General features: G+C 34.4%; 2 protein-coding genes across 2 annotated transcripts; one reads left to right on the forward strand and one right to left on the reverse strand.

The window, feature by feature from the left end:
• Nucleotides 1-6,309: 6,309 nt before the first annotated feature.
• Nucleotides 6,310-10,612, forward strand: LOC147402844 (Pentatricopeptide repeat (PPR) superfamily protein). Its single transcript, XM_086438206.1, has one exon. It carries the CDS (start codon nucleotides 6,700-6,702, stop codon nucleotides 9,793-9,795), a length of 3,096 nt encoding a protein of 1,031 aa, XP_086294332.1. The 5' UTR covers nucleotides 6,310-6,699; the 3' UTR covers nucleotides 9,796-10,612.
• A 1,568-nt stretch (nucleotides 10,613-12,180) lies between these two features.
• On the reverse strand, nucleotides 12,181-13,558 carry LOC147402845 (uncharacterized). The gene has a single exon (XM_086437604.1). The coding sequence runs from the start codon at nucleotides 13,444-13,446 to the stop codon at nucleotides 12,748-12,750; it is 699 nt and encodes a 232-aa protein (XP_086293730.1). The 5' UTR covers nucleotides 13,447-13,558; the 3' UTR covers nucleotides 12,181-12,747.
• Between the last annotated feature and the right edge of the window lie 5,799 nt (nucleotides 13,559-19,357).

The following is a 19,357-nucleotide window of genomic DNA, read 5'->3' on the forward strand; positions in this document are numbered from 1 at the left end:
TTTTCAAATGAATTCGTCACTTTTATAATCTTCGAAATCGTGAATTCATCATTTTTGTTATTAATGAATTTGATGATAGAACATCAACAATATTGCCATATCAACAATCTCATTGGTAATTTATGAGCGAATTCGTTAATTATAAAAGTGACAAGTTCACTAGAAAACAAATGTTTTGAGAATTAAAATGTACAGCGTACCAGAATCAAATTTTAACATAAATTGCACACGTTTTGGGGGAAATCCCTTTAGAGATTACATACGGATTGGGGTGGCGTTAGCAAAAGTTATTTTGATAATAAAATCTCTCTAATAAGATTACCGCCCTTTCCCCAATAACTAAAATGAGCATCAACTCAAATAGGAGTGTCAATGGAGTAGGTCCAAATTGGATTGGGGTTGACTTGGTGTTGATCCAATAATGATCAAATCGGGAATTGATCTGATAAGTATTAGATCGAACCCTTATCAAAATGGATATTTTATCGGATCTCAATATTAGGATCCATATCCCATCCATTAACAATTGGATTGGGCCAAACCTGATTAGATATATAATAAAACTTTATATATCTCAACAAATATAATATAATTTATATAGTTTCTAACATATTATCGGATTGGGTCCTTATCAGATAGGGACATGGTTGATCAAGATCCCGTCCAATAAGATATCAGATCGAATTCTTATTAGAATCCAAAACATCGATCTTGCCCCGAAGTTATCAGATCGGGATGGATCGAATTTCGGGTCATATCCGATCCATTGGCAACTCTAAACTCGGAGTGTAGTCAAGTTGACAACTCATAGGTTGACTCAAATAAGTCAAATAAAAATATATAAATATTTTTTAATATTTAAAATAAGTAAAATACATTTTTTTCTTCTCCATGAAAAAAAATTATATAGCCATTAAGCTGAATAATTTGGACAAGTTTTTTATTATTATTATCTAAATTAGGTCATTTTGGAGCTGACTTGGATGAGTTGACTAGATAAATCGTTAAAATCCAATTCAGTCGACCCGACAAGTTATAAAACTATGCTACAAATCAATTATCTTTTTGATATTTTGCTAGGCATATTAAAAGTACGGTGGGAATTATTTTCTTTAGAAAATTATTTTCCCATGAAATTTTTTCTAAAGAGTTGGTAATCCCTTCTTCTTAATCCATTGATCAAGTTCACTGATTTTTCATGTGTAGGTCCATCAAAGAGTATTTCAAAAAACTTGTGGCCCAAGGATGCATAAGAGGTCTGATTTTTCAAAGAGAGAGAGAATAATAAATTAATAAGTTTATTATTCTTGAATTTGAGAATGTTAAATTATTGTGGTATAAGAAAATTTATAGTTTTGAGTTTGTTATTCTTGAATTTGTTTAATATTCATCTCTTGGGAGTTATGCTTTTATCGTCACACTCAAATCCAAAAATAAGAAATGAGTTGCGTCGGACAAAACGGCCGCACACAATTATTGCAATTTCTTCATCAGATGGTTTCTAAATTCTTGACTCAATGATGAAGTAGGCTTCTGTTATTTATACTTGATGAGGACTCGATAAATAAATAGGACAGGCATGCATATGGTGATGTAATTAAGAATTCTTTCAAAATTCCAAACAAATAGAAAGGCTTGAGAGTTGAGACAATAAAAACAAGAGCAAGGCTAGGGTTAGATCGATCGAACCCATTTAACCTTAAACCAAAACCTCAAGCACTACCCAATCTGTATATGGGTTTGGACCTATTAACTTGAGGTGCGATAACCATCCAATTGAGCTACATAATACTGAATTTGTTCAAGGTGCAACCTTCATCCTTTAACCTCACCTCTATAATTGTTGTTCAATTTAGCTATGGGTTTGAACCCATTGCCTCGAGCCATCTAACTATGGGCTTGAATCAGATCCGGTACTGCATGTATCTTGGTTCATTCCCTTGCTAAAACTAGTTGCCACTCGATTGATCCTATATGCTTAAGTGGGCACTCAAATTTTGCATTCCTACAAAAGGCTTGAACCCAAAAAGAAGTTAGAAGCCGATAATGCTTACATCCACTTGTGGCTTCTGACTTCTGCAAAGAATAGGACACAGTGAAAAAGATGTAAAATGCACAGCTTGAGAAGGAGGGGTGGGTGCGGTTGTAGCTTTCTACCCCTCAAAAACACTTTTTTGGTCAAATTATCCATGGGTTTGCATTCTGACAAAAATTAGGCGCATAAAAAGTGTGTGATAAAAGTCAAAATTATCTGGGCCACTCTTGGCTTTTGACTTCTGACTTTTGTTAAGGATGGGATGGAACGTAAAAGTCGTAAAGAAAAATTGATGCAAATATCCCCATTCGTCATGTACAGTTATGTATTGAAATAAGAATAATTTACCAAAACGGTAGAGTTTTCAAAATTATTTATCAAAATGGTACACTGTTCAAAATATTTTCGAAAACGGTAATTTTACCATTTTCGGAATTAATTTTTTTTACCAAAACAGTAAAATGTATTATTTTTTAATCGAAAATACCCTTTTTTTTTTTTTTTACATATATATTTACAATTTTAACCTTAAAAAAATGAAAATCCAACTAAAAAGATTCACTCTCTTTCGGTAATCCAACAATCATATGTATTTACAATTTCTTTTTTACCGAAATTAATTTTATTTTCGTAATTTCAGTCAAAAAAATAAAAAGGGTATTTTTGATATTAAAAAAAAAAAAATACATTTTACTATTTTTACCGTTTGGTAAAAAAAAAAATTTCGAAAACGGTAAAATTACCGTTTTCGAAAATATTTTGAACAATGTACCGTTTTGATAAATAAACAAAAAGTTGTGCATGTTTTGATAAATCTGCCTTGAAATAAACACATATCTCTTTGCACTCTTAAATCTATCTCTAGATGATATTAATTATGATCAACCCCAAAAAATATCAGAAGGGAAATGTTCAACACCCTAAGTTTTACCACACACTTTAACAAACGTTTTTTGTCATACATGGGTTAGAATTTTGGAATGAGCTGATTTTTGGTGAGGATGATCTCTATGATTAGAAGATCATCCTCCCCAAAAATCAGCCCATTCCGAAATGTTTAGCCCCATGTTTACACGTTGAAAAATCGTGGACCGTCCATTTTTTGTAAATCAATTTTGATGGGGTTAGAAGTTTTGGAATGAGCTGATTTTTGGTGAGGATGATCTCCTCACCATAGAGATCATCCTCACCAAAAATCAGCTCATTCCCAAACTTCTAACCCATGTAAGACAAAACGCGTTTGTTAAAGTGTGTGGTAAAACTAAGGGTGGCGAACGGGACCCATATCAGAAAGGCAATAGTTATTTTTTATATAACGGCCCACAATTTTTACAAGCACTTATTGATCCCTAAAAATACTTCCCCAACACTATAAGTAAACAATGATGTCCAATGCAAACAGATTCATAGAAATGTGCTTCTATGTCGGTTGAAAGTAGATCTACTCAAACAAACCCTAAATTTACAGTACAAATAGACATCATGTCTGTCTCATAGCTGCAAAGGATCCATAAATTCCTAGAATATTATTGTAGGTTGAAAACTTACAAATCCATAACCGCCAAGTTATGGTACATGTGGGGTCATAACCCATAATTACCAAAGCAAAGATTACCCAAACACCTTCAAATCCTTTAACTCTAAAGAAGATAATACATAAAAGCATAAAGCTACAGTAGGCTAAGGATCCTCTGAAAATCCTCAAAAAGGTTACTTTAGGGGGTTCTTTCTAGAGACTATAAATAGTTAATAGAGACTCTAGTTTTAAATGTTTAATTCAGGAATATTCAATGTGGGTTGGCATCATTATCATCTCAAACAATCAAACAAACCCACCCAACCAACATCACACTTAATATCAACTTGTACATTATCTTTCATCACCTTTCCTTCGTTCCTTCTTTCCTCCTATTCTCCTCCTTTTCTCATGCTTTTTTTGCAACCCTAATTGAGGGAATCTCCTCTTTAGGTCATTTCCTTACCTGTTTCATTTAGTTTATTAAAATTTATTTGCTAATCATAAAGGGTTGTTGGCTTTCAGTTCTTTTTTTGTTTTAATATCTACTTTTACACAAAAGCAATAGATAAGGCTTGGATAATTGGTTAGTGGTTCCCTACCTACTCCCAAAGGGACAAAGTTGGTGCACACATGTGAGATGGGAATTTAAATCTTTCGACTGAGTTGAGCAGGTAAAAAAAATTAGTCAAATTAGATTTTCTTGGTATATATGATCATGAATATATATATAAGAAGGTATTTTTTTTTTTTTTGAAGAAAAATAATCAAAATGATATATTATATCACAAACGTTCTGTTTAGGTTCGCACATTTTTTTTTTTTTTTTTATAACCCGATATCCCTATAAATAACTGACCGGGCCCATATCACATGCACCAAGTAAGTGAGGGTGTGTCCTGTTGGAATTATTATTTTTATTATTATTTATTTTCATTATTAAAATTATTTTATAACCTTTTCACATATACAAATTTTATATAAATACTGGATTGTAATTTATTCAAAACATTAAGGATAAAATTGGAAATCATGCTAGTAGTTTGGCATTGATTACCAACATCAAATATGATAGATCAGTGAACATCCTATCAAAATTTAAGTGGTATTCACCTAATACTAGAATTATACGATGGGTAAAAAATCTAGTATCATCTTTTATAAATAGGTGGTCGTCCCTCCCTCTTTACACACAGATTATTCTATTATTGAGATAGAGGTTCCCATCACCTTAGGTGTAGGCAGAGTTGAGGTAGTACACCTATTCTTCGCAGATAAATATCAAAGTATTCTTCGCGGATAATCAGAAAAGCGAATCCAGGTATTTTAATCTTTATTGTATTTTCGATTCGATTATTCTATTTTTGTTCAAGATCAAATCCTACATCCATGTCTTTTATGTTTACAGTATTTTTTAAAAACAAATGGTATCAGAGCCTGATGCTTGCGTGGCGGGGGGATCGTTTCATGCACACGTGGGCGTGTGCCTTATTAAGGGGTTAATGTAGTAACCCGCTCCTAGAAGTAGCACGACACGAGGATGAAAGGTTTAGTCCCCTATCGCCCAGGAGTGCAGTGTTTGAAGTTTTCATAAGAAGCAAACCGACCCTACATGGTACCGAGGCCTTTTGGGAGTAAAAGCCCAAGAACAAAACCCTGGTCCCATTGGACGGTTAACTCAGGGACAATATTGGTACTGTTGTGGGTTGGGGCGTAACATGCCCTCGCGGGTGGTCCTTAAGGAATTAATGTTCATACTAGGTATCGAACTCACAACCTACATGCATCAACTACTTATCGGTTTGAAATTGCCATTGAGCCAACCCCTCGCGATTAGGTTCACACATTTTATATGAGAATTAATCTATGTTCGATTGAGCCAATCAAGAATCAGTGTTGCGTGCATAAAAAAGGTGTGCATGCGTGAAATGAAATACAGTTGCACATGAAATTCAAGTGATTCTTAAATAGAGGAAGCACCCTCGTATTCAACAACTAAAAAGTCCAAAAATCAGCAATCAAGTTGATTCCAAGTTTAGAGGCCAACAAAGGGGTTGAGTAAGAAGCTCATGTGGTATCCAATATTTGGCATGGTGAACATGTGGTCATTTGAAATATCCTCTTGAGATAATATATGTCGACAAAAATGGTAAAATTATCCTCAAAATAAATATCCACTAATAAGCATTGTTTTAAATTTCGTCCGAGATGACGTGTACGATTCATCTCAGTATCGTCCACCAACGAGACAAATAGACAAGTCATCTCAAACCTGATGTGTTTTTTAAATAAGTACGACTCGATATGTTCATGTACAAGATAATACGTTAAAACGAGTTTTAAAAACATTCTCATAAGTAGAGGTTAATTATAAGATATTTCTCAGAAGAAAAAAAAAAAGTTTCACAAAATAAAAATTACAGATGTATTAATTGTTTTTTTTTTTTTTTTTTTTAATTTTAATGTTCGACTCACCCAAAATTTTAGAATAGTTGTTACTCAACATTAAGTGCTCTTCAATCATAAATAGGAGACCTACCAAAGGATCGAAAAAATCATTTTGGGTAATGCCTAGTCGAAAAAATATGTTTTTTACAGACAAAATCCCCACTAAATACTTTAGTCAAGTGGGTCCCACTAATTGATTTCGGCCGTTTGGTATTTTTCTGTATAACCCATTTTCAAAAATAATCATTTCTAAAAAGGAAAGTATTCGATAAAAGGTTCAAAATTCGAATCCATCGTTGGAAGTGTTAACTAAGGCTGTCAACGAATCTGATCAACTAGTAATTCCATCCATTCTGATCCGATAACTTTGGATCTGGATAAATGATTTTGGTTCCAATAAAGATCCGATTTGCTAACCCATCATATTTATTCTAGATCAACCATGTCCCAATCCAGTAGGGACGTGATCCAATTAAAATGTGAGAATGATATATGTATGTATGTTAAATATTTTGTAAATCAAATTTAGTTGGATCCTATCCTGATCCAATCTTATTCTTATCAGCTCAGATACGGGTCCAATCCCATCTTTATCGGGTTGGTCTCAGATTGACCCAGACCTGATCGGGACCCGATCCATCAACAACCATAACCATATAGCTAGGGTGCCAAGTTTTGAAAAATCGTTATAGCGGCCGTTATGAGAGTCACTGCAACACATTTCACAAACTTACATAAACTGAACTCTGTTTCCATTCTTCGATTCAATTTCTCAACGACTACTTCACAAACTGTCCGAAATCAGAAGTTTCAGGTGTGTTTAGCTCAAGACCATGACATTTATACTTTTCTCTTGAAAACTTGCTTGCAAGAATGTAGATTAGTTCAATCCCGCCGATTGCTCGATGAAATGCCCCAAAGAAAAACTCAATCCGTAAAAAACTGTAAAATTTTACATGCCCAAACCCTGAAATTTGGGTTTGGATTGAAAGGGAATCTAGGAAATGCTCTTGTAGATTTGTACGCTAAATGTGGCGATGTTGAATTTGCTCAAAAAGCCTTCGAACGACTTGATGAGAGAGACGGGTCAGCTTGGAACTCAATCCTATCTTTGTATTCAAGGTGTGGATTGCCAGAAGAGATCATATGGAATTTTCAATTAATGCGGGATGCAAACACGTCACCCAATCAGTTCACCTTTGCATTGGCTCTGTCTGCTTGTGCGAGATTGATGGATGTTGATTTAGGTAGGCAAGTTCATTGTAGTGTAATTAAGATGGGATTAGAGTTGTATTCTTTCTGTGAAGGATCATTGATAGATATGTATGCTAAATGTGATCGTTTGTTCGATGCTCGAAAAGTATTTGATAGAGCTAATCACCCGGATATGATTTCTTGGACATCCATGATTGCCGGTTGTGTTCGAGTTGGTTTGCCTGAGGAAGCACTCGAGCTTTTCAAGGATATGCAAAGGTTAGGTCGTACACCTGACCAAGTAGCATCTGTTACCGTTATCACAGCGTGTGTTGGTCTAGGAAGGTTAGCCGACGCATTAAATATATTCTCACAAATGCCCAATCCCAGTGTTGTGGCATGGAATGTGATGATATCGGGACATGCTCAAAGTGGTTACACTGTCGAAGCTATTAGTTTCTTCCGAGATATGCGAGCATCTGATGTTAAACCTACACGGTCCACATTAGGAAGTGTGTTGAGTGCGATTGCTAATCTATCAGCTCTTTGTCAAGGCCAACAAGTTCATTCTGAGGCAATCAGATTGGGTTTAGATTCTAATGTTTACGTGGGAAGTTCATTAATCAATATGTATGCCAAGTGTCGGAACATGGAATCTGCAAGAAAAGTGTTTGATGCGTTGGATGATAGAAATATTGTGTTGTGGAATGCAATGCTTGGAGGTTATGCACAGAATGGTCACCCTTGTGAACTCATGGAAATGTTCTTTAATATGAATGGTTGCGGCTTCCGACCTGATGAATTTACCTACACCAGCGTTCTTAGCGCTATTGCTTGCTTGGAAAGCTTAGATATGGGCAAGCAACTGCATTCGTTTTTAATCAAGAGCAACTTAGAATCAAACTTATTTGTGGGAAATGCCATGGTTGACATGTATGCTAAATGTGGGGATTTAATACATGCAAGAAAGCAATTTGAACTCATCCAACATCAAGATAACGTTTCTTGGAATGCCATCATAGTCGGATATGTTCATGAAGAAGATGAAGATGAGGCTCTAAGCATGTTTCGAAGGATGAACTTAGATGGGTTTGTGCCCGATGAAGTGTCCTTGTCTAGTATCCTTAGTGCTTGTGCAAATCTTCAAGCTCTTGAACACGGAAAGCAAATCCATTGCTTGTCAGTCAAAGTCGGTCTTGACTTCAATATCTATGCTGGGAGTTCCTTGATTGACATGTATGCTAAGTGTGGGGCCTTGGAGGCTGCAAAAAAGGTGCTTACTTGGATGCCCGAACAGAGTGTAGTATCCAAGAATGCTCTGATTGCGGGGTACGTTGAGAACAATGCCACTGAGGAAGCAATTAATATATTTGAGGAATTGCAAGCAGAAGGACTTAGACCATCAAAGTTCACCTTTGCAAGCGTTTTGGTTGCATGTAGTGGATCTTCAAGATTGAATTTGGGAAAGCAGGTGCACTGTTATATAGTGAAGTCTGGAATTTTACACCACGATGACTTCTTAGGGGTCTCACTCCTAGGAATGTACCTAAAATCCCTAAGCAACGAAGATGCAAATAAGCTGTTTATAGAGTTTCCCAATCAAAGGAGCACAGTATTATGGACCGCTATGATTTCGGGTCATGCCCAGAATGGTTACAGTGAAGAGGCTGTATTGTTATTTAGAGAAATGCGTAGGGACAATGCCCTACCAGACCAAGCGACATTCGCTTGTGCCCTCAGTGCCTGTGCTGGCTTAGCAGCCTTGAAAGATGGGAATGAGGTTCATTGTCTCATCATTCATACTGGCTTCAATTTGGATGAGTACACATGTAGTGCCCTTGTTGACATGTATGCTAAATGTGGAGACGTGAGAAGTTCGGCGCAAGTTTTTGAAGAAATGGATTGTAAACAAGATGTAATTTCCTGGAACTCGATGATTGTTGGATTTGCAAAGAATGGGTATGCCGAGGATGCACTCAGGATCTTTGACCAGATGAAGCACACACGTGTAGAACCCGATGATATCACGTTCCTTGGTGTTCTCACAGCATGCAGTCATGCGGGAATGGTATCAGAGGGTCGTGGGTTCTTTGATTCTATGATCAATTATTATGGGATTCAGCCAAGAGTTGATCATTATGCCTGCCTAATTGATCTCCTCGGTCGTGGGGGGCTTATTAAAGAAGCAGAAGAGTTTATTGATAAGCTTCCACTTGTACCCGATGCTATGATTTGGGCCACATTACTAGCTGCTTGTAGAATGCATGGGGATGACATACGGGGGCATCGAGTAGCTGAGAAACTTATTGAGTTGGAACCTCAAAACTCTTCGCCTTACGTGCTGCTTTCTAATATATATGCTGCATCTCAGAATTGGGATGGGGTTAACAAAGTTAGGAAGTCGATGAAAGAAAGAGGAGTGACGAAGTTTCCAGGTTGTAGTTGGATTGTTGTGGGAATGAAGACCAACTTATTTGTTGCGGGGGACAAATTTCATCCTAGTGCAGGTGTAATCCGTGCAATTTTGAAGGATTTGAATGCACTGATGAAAGAACATGGTTACGTGGCTACGGTTGACTCTGTTTTGCACGATGAAGATTGAAACGGGACCTACTCATGTAACTCCCACTCTCCCATTTTTTATTTTGGAATTTGGAATGCTTCCGAAGGGCTAAAGTTCATTAAATCAAATCTTGGGAGCATTGTTCCAGTTGATATAAAAAATGGCTAAATGTTAGTGCTGAAGTTATGGGCTCCTGGCTACTCTAATATTGAATCAATGGCGAAGGAAAATATTTATCGACAAACACATTAGTCAACACATCTCAAGGTGCACAGTGGGTAGTTGTAACTTTGGGGATACTCTCAAGTGAGTCTTGGGTAGAGGATTCATAGTATTGTGGGATTCTCTCAAATTAGACCCATAGCTCAGTTGGTTTGACAGATAGCAAATCAACTTTGAGGTCGTGGGTTCAAGTCCAGCTTGCACATTAAAAAAAAGGATGCAATAAACATTTATACCCAAATTCAAGGTCGAGCAATTTTGATATTTTTGGTTTCAGGTATGTATGTAATGTAACTCCTCAAGAGTTACAGAAGAGTGAAATCTAACAGGAAGATAAGAGTACGTTTATAAGGATAAATCTTGGGCTGTAATTTCTTTCTTCGAAGTAGTTAATTGCTCTCATCATATCTGTGTACATAGGCACTGCCGAACCACGGAAATCTTTTTGTGTTATGCGTGTTCTCTTATGCCTTAGTCTTCTGATATGGGGTATATTTCAAATTAGAAACATTGCTCACCATATTCAATGACTAAATGGTCCAAGTTCAAGAAAAAAATTAGACAAAGTCAATCTATATTTCTAAGTTTGCATTTCTTAAGCAATTCATGTGAAATCCTACATCTCTTTTCGCTGGAGCCTCCTCCATGAATAGCTTTTGATCAATTAAGCAAACTGTTCTACTAAATTTTATTTTATGTTTTTTCTTCCATGGTTCTGCTCAATTGTTTAATCTATTATTTTCTCACATTTCAGTAAACCTGGATTAGAGGCATGATACTGCTTATTAAAGATAGTTGATGGATCCCCAAATGCAAACGATTAATGACAACCCTGTCATTGGATTAAACAAATCGTGGGTTAGCTCCAACTCTATTAAAACTGATTGCAAGGACAGTTTGGGAATTGGCTTTGAAGGGATGAGTGGGCTGGGTTTTGCATAATGGCCTATATTGGGTAAAGAAATTGGTTTTTGGGCTTAGGAGGTGGGCTAATCTTTCCCTTAATCGATCCTGGCCTAGTAGAGATGATTCTGTCCCTTTTAAGGGCCCTTCAATTCAAGTTCAGCTATTGTTCTTCTTGTTTGGTCCACCACTTCTACCCTTCTTTCTTCACCTCTCCTCTGTATATCTGGTGCATGAGATACATTTGAATCATGGATGTTTTACAAAAATGATGAAATATTCTTGCAAAATTTACCGAATCTGTTATATTTTTTTAATATTTACGAAAATGGTCATATACCCAATTTCATAATTATCGTTTTTGTATGAAAAACAGTTGTGATCACATTAATTTGTTATTTACTTATTTATCCTTTCTGTAAACCTACATTCAACTCAAGAGCATAAAGGTTAATTAATCAGATTCTCAGTACAACAGGTACATCATATAACCTTTATTTTGTTATAGATATATATAAAGGAAAAAAAAAAAGTGGAATAACCATATGGCCGTTTTCATAAATGTCGATAAAATATAGCTGTTTTAGTAATTTCTCATTGATGTCTCTAATCACCAATAAAAGGTTGTAAAGATATTAAGTAGAGTTAGTAAAAATTAGAATCTTCTACTTAGGGTAGAAATAATTAGCATTTTCTAATTTTTTAGGAAAGACTTCGGATTTTCTTTTATCATTGTAGTATTGTAGTTTTGTAAAGAACCCAAGTCAGGTTCTTGTATTAAACATCCAGTTTCAATATAGAATATGTTCCCTTTTCTCTAACTAGTAACAAATCTCCTCCCTTATATAGCTTAATCCATCATCTTTGCTAAAAAGTTGATTATGAAAGATCTTAATGATCTTAATATATAACTTCCTTGGCTTACTAAACAAATGATGGGGTTCTTGGTGTTGAGAATTCCACCTTGCACAGCCCAATAAGTTGTAAAATTTGAACACCCCTTCCAATTATCTGGGATTAATTTGTTCAGATGAGCTATCCCTAGCTAGGGTTTTTTACTGTTATTTTCGATATAAAACCTATTAGGATTCATTGTAATTTTTCCAAAAGAATAATGCAAGTTCGATAACTAATGTCTGCAAGTACATGAGTTATCCTTAATTCAACCCTATTTACAGGAAAAAAAAAATCAAAATCAAAATCAAAAACCAAAATAAAGAGTCACAAAAATCAAATTTTAATTAACTGAGAATTAGAAACTTAGACGTAGTTGACCATCTAAATTAAAGCATTGATCCTTCACATCTCTCTCTTGCTCTCTCACTAATAATTAAACAATTTGATAATCAAGGTCTTCACAGAAAATATATGAACTCATGCACACGTAATATAATAACAACAACACTTCTGTTCCATTAAAGACATGAGTACCCCTATTTCCAAGGTTAGGGTCACTCTCATGTTTCACAAACGTTCAATGACACATGATACCCATACCATGACATGGATACACACATCATCATACATTATACATCATACATGGACACATGAGGAGATAAGAGAGAGAGAGAGAGAGAGAGAATAATCATATCTGCACCAGTGTTTCTTTCCCGGGAAGAGAGTCGATCCAACAAACTTTCTGGCCACAAGAGACTAATATAAACTTTATAATATAATATATGCATCCATACGTAACTCATGGTAACGGTTATCATTATATTCAGTGCCACCTTAGTCAACGAAATCCTAACCACCTTTGCTTAACGTCATACTTACTATATACACTTCCTTCCCTATCTTCCAATCCGTCAATCATTTTTATTTATCAATAAAAAAAAACCACACTAATCACTAATATATTACCCATTATTCATTAATTACCTCATAATTAAATGACCCATTATCACAAGAAATGTTGTCCTCGCCGCCTCCCACACCGCCTCCAAAGGTGAACCCATCTCCGACATTAAACGAGGAGGTGCAACCATGAATATTGTTGGATCTAGTAGCCCAATTACCATCTTCAAAGTGATTATTTACTATGTTGGAAGTTGAATTTTGATTGGCTTGTAACTTGTGTACTTGCCTCTTCAAGAACTTGACATAGAGGATCGCTTCGTCTAACATGGAGGCTGTGTCCATCTTCGTTCCCCCGGGAACTAGCCTTTGAAGGATTCGCATCTTTTCGCTAATTTTCTCCCGTCTATGTCTTGCAGCAACGCTTTGTGGGTCATGGCTAATGCGTACGTTTCGTCTCTTAGGCTTGTGAATTGTTGTTGGATCGATGTTGACGGGTTGCATAGCTGCAATCTTGTACATCATCTCTTTCATGGCTCCTAGCTCTTCTTCGGGTTCTTCTTCCTCTTCTTCTTCTTCAATTTTGTTTCTTTCGAGTTGATTAGTAGGGAAATTTGAAATGGGTACATGGGTAGTTGATGGTACTTGAGGTGTTTGAAGTGGAAAATTATTCTGGTAGATTAAATCATAGCTGAGTTGATCATGGAGGATTGGGTTCTCCATGGTCATGTCAAGATCCCAAGTGTTGCTATTGTGGTTAACATCCATGCTAGCTAGTAACCAAAAGGGCTTGGGATTTCTTTACAATAAGAACAAAGGTGAAGATGGGAAATATGAGCTTGATATGTTTTCCAATGAGTCCTTAAATAAATACAATTTGATAACAAGATATTCTTTCTATATATAAGAAAATAAGGTGAAGGGTATGTTGGATAGTCAAAGAAAACACCTTATATTTTTGTAGCTTTAAGAGTCTTCTTGATGAGATATAACAAGGAATTAATAAAATATAGGATGATCCCACAAATTAAAATTGTGATCAAGGGTTGTGATCTTATTTAATTTTTTATCAGTTAAAAGTACTCAAAGATGTCAAGAAGTAATTGCACCTTGTACTAAAAACTTGCAGGCTTTTGCACATACCTATAGTTTTATGTTTCTCCTTTTATGGATGACTATTGCAAGCATTCAATTAGTGGATTTCTTCTTTACTCATTAACCTCTCTAAAGTCAGAAAAGCAGTTCTCTAGAGGAAGAACTTCCAATAGGTGTTTTTTTTTTCTCTTTCCATGTTCTTTTAATCAATGTAGGGTTCCTAGTGTTTTTTGGAAGAATGTGAATGTTGGTTTTTGGCAAGTTTAGATCTCATCATAACCTCATCATTCATATTAGTCTGATGTTGGTTTTAAGATGCGTGGTCGAGATGGATTTGTGTAACTAGCATATAATTACCTAGTTCAACTAGCAATTAAGAGAATTCGTCGTATCTTCATAAGTTTAAGAGACTATTATTTACAAAAAATGTCCTCTTAGCTTTATTTTTTCTACTTATGGAATTAGAGGGACCATGTTATTAGTCTGAATCAGATCAAGGACTAGTTGAATATCGTTTCCCATTGATAATGAAAACCACATTATGTTAACAAAAGTCTAATTACTGGCCATGTTCATAAATTTCATAAAAGAACCTCACCAAGGTTAGTTTGAGATTTCACGCATATTGTTGTTCGATGCTTCACTATCAAGGCGACGATCAATATTCCATATCGGGAAATTAATCTTCAATTATAAAATGGTAATGATACCATATAAGTAGAACCAAAGAATCTCTGACAAAGAAGCTGATCTCATATATTACCGAAAGCACTAGATTCGCACGATCAAAGTGATGACGTAGACAACGTGTCTGCTCAAGCGAAAAATTTCAATGTTGATTATGTTTAGCTTGAATGTAATAGGCTAGCTCCTCAATAAATCTTCCCAAACCATCAGAAGAACTGCTAAATGAAATCATGGTCAAAATTCTCAACTTGATGACATATAAATTTTCAATGCTAGATGAAATTGTTGAGGCTAACAGAGAAATTTACTGTGCTAAACATGATATTTGGTATAAAGTATTTAATCTCTTTATTGATACTCGATATGATAAATTATGCATTAAGGGATCTTTCAAGTCCCTAAATGTTTTTTTGAGAATTATCATTAAAGACTCACCTCAAGGTTCATACTTTCCCCATTGACATTAATTCATTGGTTCTCACCAACTGTTTTTTACATGCATTTCTAGGGTCGTCAGATGGAGATTGGATCGGATCATTCGTCACACTAGAGTTGTTTGTAATGGAGACAAACTTAATTCAAAGAAAATATATTGGTTCATTTCTAATCTCATGAAAAAGATGATTTAAAGTTGAAATATTCGGATAATCCAAATTGTTATTTCATGTTACAAAAATCAGAATAAGAAAACAGGTGCAAAATTGGCCTAATTCAAATAATTAGGTTACTTTGTGTACATAATTGTTAATAATATCTACTATTGTAAACATATCATCAGTTCTATTTTATAGAAAAAATAATTCATAAATCGAAAGTTATGACATTTTGATAATAAAAAAAAAAAGATAATACAAAAACTATTTTTCAGAAGATGAGAGATGGACTGAATAAGGGAGATACATAAGTAGATTGGTTGATTGTAATAAAGTAATTTGATTTTTACAAATCTAAGCAACTCTAGGGATTGATTATTCGCATGAAGCCACAACATCAAGAATTTAGGATTGAGTCTATTTTGTTGACGCTACTTAATGAATATGATGCCGAAGAACATATACTAGCTTCTTATTTACTAATGGAAAAATATGATGAAAATGAAAATTTGGTTCTTCCCATTCGCGCAATCCATGGATATTTTTTCATCACAAAAATTTCAAAATGATGTTACAAAACTTACATTAAATGGAAAATTATCTTGCTAGTGTGATCATCATTTTATAGTATAAGGGAACCATTGTAAAATGATAGCCAAAATGTTGAACATCATAAACAATCCATATTGTCATATGTAGTAAAGATTATCTAAGAAGGCCAAGATATCCATAATAATCAAATCAATCAAATGTCCACATGGATTAATTAGTACACCTAGGGAAGTATATTCCACGCATCTTTGGGAAACGATATGAATTGGTCAATAAACATATGAATCTACAACGAGATCAATGGCGTATTAGGGTATGTTTGTCGACTCCCAAAATTTTATGATAAGCATAGATGATGATGAATGATTATTATTTCAAATAAATAAACACAATTATGCATGTCTTGAAGCATATTCAATGGGAAGGTCGTGTCAATTAGTGGAATGTGCATCTAATTGCTCAAAATCACCATCATCAAAGCCTTACCCCCCAAAAACTTGGGGTCAGTACAACAAATCGTATTCCTTCAATCATATTTTTTTTTTTTTTAAATTGTCTTCTGCTAATTCTAGTGTGTTCATTTCCACTCCCATGAAGATTACAACTTGTTAAGTTGGTTAAAGTCTGTGAATGTTGATATCAAGACTTGGGTTTCAAGAGGTCTTTCCTTCACTAGCTACTAATTACGATAACCACTAACTTAATGCTTGCATATATATATATTAAGTATAGTCTCACTATCTCAATATGGATTTTATTTTCTTTAAAAAAAAATAATAATAAATTATATGATTATGATCATAAGATCAAGTTAATTTAATTTTTATAACGAAAATCAACCTTCATGCATGCACATATAACATGTGAAAATTCCATCAATACTCAGCATATATAGGGGGAAAAAAACAAAAAAGAAGGAAATTAAATATAAAAAATCATTCCAAAAAATAATATATGAGCATCCAATAAATGTAAGAACAAAAAGTCCCATTTCTAGTATACCCTTTGATATGAGAAATATGGGAAAGCCTGCAACAAAATGGCTATATACATATAAGGTAGATTTACATCACCATCATATATAGACTTTATCAAATACTTTTCTTATCAAGGAAGAGCATGTTGTTTGATAGATTGAATCGGATACAACCTCATTAATCCTGACAGTACAAAGATGAAAAAGAGTTCATATAATTCTTCCCAATGAAAAGGACTCCAAAGAGAAGCCTTTTTCAGATTTCCTGTTGAGGGAGAGAGAAGAAAAGGTTCAATCTCTCTTGATGGGTCCTAAAATTGCTTCTAGATAACTCCTCTCAAATATTTATATAACATGCAAGGCTGAAAATAATGTAACAGGGTTACCTAACATTGGGTACACTAAAAACTAATAATTTGAGAATCAAAAATGAAATATGAGTTTTTTGAACTTTTTTATGGTATTTTTTATTTTTATCAAAAATAAAATATTTAAATGACGTTATTACTTGATACTATAATTAGGCCTTTCGATGGATTGGATTAGAGCTGAAATTCAATCCATTCTAATCCAATAATAACCGGTCCAGATCAAGGATTTTGGGTACCGATAAGGACCCATTCCAATAACTTATCGGATTGGTTTTTGATCGACCATCTTCCAATTCGATATTATTTAGATATATAATTTATATTATATTTTAAATAAACCTTTATTAAAACAAATCGAGTTGGATTAGAATTGATCCGAAAATATTTCTATCTCAAGAATAAAGAGTGATTCTGATTTGTGAACGGTTACATCTAATCTTAAATAGATATTTATCAAAAGATTGGTGATGAATCCCTATCGACAATGATGAAACTCTCTTTGATTTAATTTCTTTGGAATTCTATGGTGATTCCTAAAATTTTGTTAAATAAAAATAGAACTTGGTATTACATAAATGGTGGCTGAAACATGAGTATTAAAAATAATAATAATAATGATTTTCTGACTCCCCGGTCTGGCACACACTCTCACACACACTGACATGGCATGTGTTAGAATCATATATTATTTTGTTCGGGATACACAACAGCACATAATTATGGAGATATGCAGTTATGTATCCCGAGGGGAGAAATCTATGATTCTAACTCATGCCATGTCAGGGGCGTGTGTTACAGGGGGAGTCAGAAAATCACTGACTCAAAAAAAAAAAAAAAAAAAAATCTTCCAGATTAGATTGAAATAGTTGTGAGATCATCATGTTGGATACAAGGAACAAATGAACATTGAAACGTTTCAAACATGGTCCAACTCTTCAGATATTCTTCCACATACGCCTGTAGGAAGCCCTGTACACAAGTAAAGCAGAAACAAATTTTCTAATCAACGCAAATGGAAAAGATAGTTTCTATCATGAATTAATTATTCTATAGAAACCAGAATGGATACCCACTTGAATAAGTTTGGTAGGCTTGTGCTTCAAATTTGTCAAATAATGGCCAATTTTCTCCTTTATGAGATATGAACCATTTGAACAGTACCAGTTACTTTGTCAAGGACTTTCTTCAATATAGCTTTGTGCTCCTCCTTCTCACTCATTTGACCTTCCTTCCAAGCATGGTTTTTAAACTTGGTATCGCGTCTCGTCTCGTTCAGTACTGATACTGAGTCGTCTCAGACAAGTTTTCCGATACGTTTGAGACGTCTCGTGAGATAACTCAAAAAATTAAACGTGAGACGTAAAACTCAATCAAAAAATGACTTTGTGAGTTGGTCTCGTTCAGGTCTGATACCGAGTTAACTCGGACGATAAGTCTCAGTCCCGGACAAGTTTAAAAACCATGCTTCCAAGTAGGCCTAAGAATCTCCTTGACGAACCCCACGAGTGCAAATTTGAAGATAATTTGCTTTTCTCATCCTCTTCGTCCGCCTGTCCAATCTGTATTCATGTCCTCTAAATGGGCAGTGTCTTGATCTTTCACAATGCATTCAATTGCTCTTTCATCTACAATTCTGACTCTACGAACTCACTTCAACTCGTGGAACTGATGTACGACATCTACAACTCTAAATAGTTTTTTAATTCCGTTAGATTTTATTTCTATTTCTAGTAGGATTTATGTTTCATAGTTATATTAAGATTACAATTCCTTGTTAGTTTTTAATTTATTTTAATTTCGTTTTTATCATTTAGATTATAATTAGAAGTGTTTAGAAATGTCCAATTTGAATTCTAATTGGATTAAAAAATTAATATTATATTATAAATAGGTTAGGAATGTTAATTTTTAATATTTTAGTAAGATTCTAAATTATTATGATGGAATTATCTACATAAGGAACTTCAAATCTAAAAATCAATTAATAATCAATTTAATTATATTTTCTCTTTTAATTATCTTTTTAGCTTTATGCTTTATTTTCTTTCAAGATATTGCTTGTTTATCAATTGAATCTATTGATTTAGAGTATTCCATTGAACACAACCTATCGAATCTATCGATTCGCACGCTTTCGCTACGTCAAGTGGTATCAAAACTCCACAAAAGATAGTTGGTGAAAATGATTTTATCACAAAATATTATCTATAAACTCAATTAGAAATCAAATTAGAGAAGTTTTAAGAAAGAATCACCAACAAAATTATGGCTATGTTGAAGTCCCGTGTTCAAGGCATGGTTCTCAATACCATTAGAAGGAGAAAGGTAAGAAATTTTTTGGAGATAAGACTCAAAGGATTCCCACAATCCCTCCCACAATTCCCCTCATAATTCAACCCTTACAA

This window comes from Akebia trifoliata, chromosome 4 (genome assembly GCF_017979445.1).
Source record: "Akebia trifoliata isolate Shusen 1 chromosome 4, ASM1797944v1, whole genome shotgun sequence".
NCBI classification, from domain to species: domain Eukaryota; kingdom Viridiplantae; phylum Streptophyta; class Magnoliopsida; order Ranunculales; family Lardizabalaceae; genus Akebia; species Akebia trifoliata.

Excerpts from the sequence above, each read along its gene's own strand:
- LOC147402844 (XM_086438206.1), top strand. The coding sequence starts at position 6,700 with ATGAGAGTCACTGCAACACATTTCACAAACTTACATAAACTGAACTCT.
- LOC147402845 (XM_086437604.1), bottom strand. The coding sequence starts at position 13,446 with ATGGATGTTAACCACAATAGCAACACTTGGGATCTTGACATGACCATG.